Raw genomic sequence first — 1712 nt, forward strand, 5'->3', positions numbered from 1 at the left:
AAAAGCTATTTCCAATAAAAAAAAAAAAAAAAAAAAAAACTTTACAGAATTTTTTTCAGTTCTGCATGAAATTATCACCTCAAACAGGAAGCTCGAACTTCAAGTACTTCTGCAATGCCATAAATAAAACTTCTGCACCACAACTTCTGTACAGCTGATACCATTGCTCTGAGCAGACAGACTGAAGCAGTGCCAAAGAGAAGAAGTGCCTCTTCTGAGGCCTTTTAGCTCCTGGAGGTCGAGGGTGCTCAGGGCTTCCTTCCCACTGGGTCGCCAGCGTGACCTCGCTGCGTGCTCCTCCCAGGCAAGGAAGGTGATTGCCTCCCCAGTACGATGACACGATGACAAGCAGTAAGCCCAGGAACCGCAGCAGCAATGGCACACAGGGGATACCACAGGCATTAAGGTGCTAAAACCCGGTGGATGGATACCTTGAAGGCAGCCACGTGCTCCCCAACGCTCTCCACCACCCCAGCCACGTCCGAGCCAGGCGTGTAGGGCAGCGCTGGCTTCCGAGCGTACGTCCCGGAACGAATGTACGTCTCAACAGGATTTACCCCACAGGCATGGACTTTAATTAACACCTGCAAGAAAAGATGCTTCTTAAGCAATTACTACAGAGATTTAGAACTTGAATTCACAGCACCGTACCACAGCAGTTTAACTAACTTCTCAAACAGTCGGCAAGAATTCTGGGCTGAACTGAAGCCATTTTCAAGAATTCCAGTAAAAAGCCCGTGTTTGTTACAAGTGATGTCTCTGGCAGTATAAGTACTTACACATTCAAAGCTTTGTTCCGCATCCTTCATTCTGTTCTGAGCGTACCTGTTACCATTCAATATCATTATTTCAGTTCACAGAACTCATATATACCTGATTTTCTTTTGGACTGGGAATTAAGACATCTGACTGGAGTTTAAGCACTTCAGGCCCACCAAACTCAAACACTCTGACAGCTCTCATCACATTTCTTGTGCCTGCCATAGCGATCAGAATATCTGGGGGGATAAAAAAGAAACAATAATATTGTATTGCCTTTGTAATTTATTTTGGGTTTTCAAAATAAAGAAATCAAACAACTGTCTGTCAAGCAACTGATTAAATCAAGCCTCACTCCTGATTTAAACTGGGGACGAGGTTTGTTTGGTTTTGTTTTTTTTTTTTTTCCCCAAATCTTGAAAAAGGCATAAAATTAACCCTACCCTTTGCAGGATTTTAGAGGTATGAAGAGAATGATGTGCAAATAATTTCTCCACAGAAGTATTTCTACAGAAGGTCCTGTGAATGGCGCCCTGCTCTCACACAGGCAGACATGTACAGGACTGTTGGGGAAACACTGACAGTTTACTGTTAAACTCTTGCCACACAGCCAGTCGTACTTTGGGTGACTCAGTAATATGACCCAGCAATAGTCCCACCACTGCTCCTGCTCACTACTGAACTTACATGTAAAAAAAAGCAGCGAAAAGCTACTGATGAGCTATCAAAAACCAGAGCTACCAAAGGACACCAAAACAAGGGAGTGAAGACAGAAGTGCAGACACTCCGGGCTGCAGTCCCTAACTCCGGCCAGATTTCGGCACTGCAGCGGCGTGTGCCGCGGACCAGGAACCAGGAGCCATGGACCACAGCCCTGGGCTCGCAGCCAGGCACCCCTGGGAGCCACGGCAAGTACCAGCAGGCCAAGCTGTGCCTGTTCCAGCTGCACCACC

The 1712-nt window shown here is 46.2% G+C and overlaps 1 protein-coding gene across 1 annotated transcript in view; it reads right to left on the reverse strand.

Moving 5' to 3' along the window:
• CRYZ (crystallin, zeta (quinone reductase)) overlaps window positions 1-984 on the reverse strand; it is a gene marked incomplete at its 3' end in the record, with an annotated part of 5652 nt that extends 4668 nt beyond the window's left edge. The window contains exons 1-2 of the mRNA XM_008943189.1: window positions 874-984; window positions 432-584 (exon numbers count right to left, since the gene is read on the reverse strand). Of these exons, the coding sequence (XP_008941437.1) occupies window positions 432-584; window positions 874-984 (264 nt within the window). The remainder of the gene's footprint in view (window positions 1-431; window positions 585-873) is intronic.
• Between the last annotated feature and the right edge of the window lie 728 nt (window positions 985-1712).

The sequence above is a fragment of the Merops nubicus genome, unplaced genomic scaffold, assembly GCF_000691845.1.
Source record: "Merops nubicus isolate BGI_N331 unplaced genomic scaffold, ASM69184v1 scaffold32966, whole genome shotgun sequence".
Taxonomy (NCBI): Eukaryota; Metazoa; Chordata; class Aves; order Coraciiformes; family Meropidae; genus Merops; species Merops nubicus.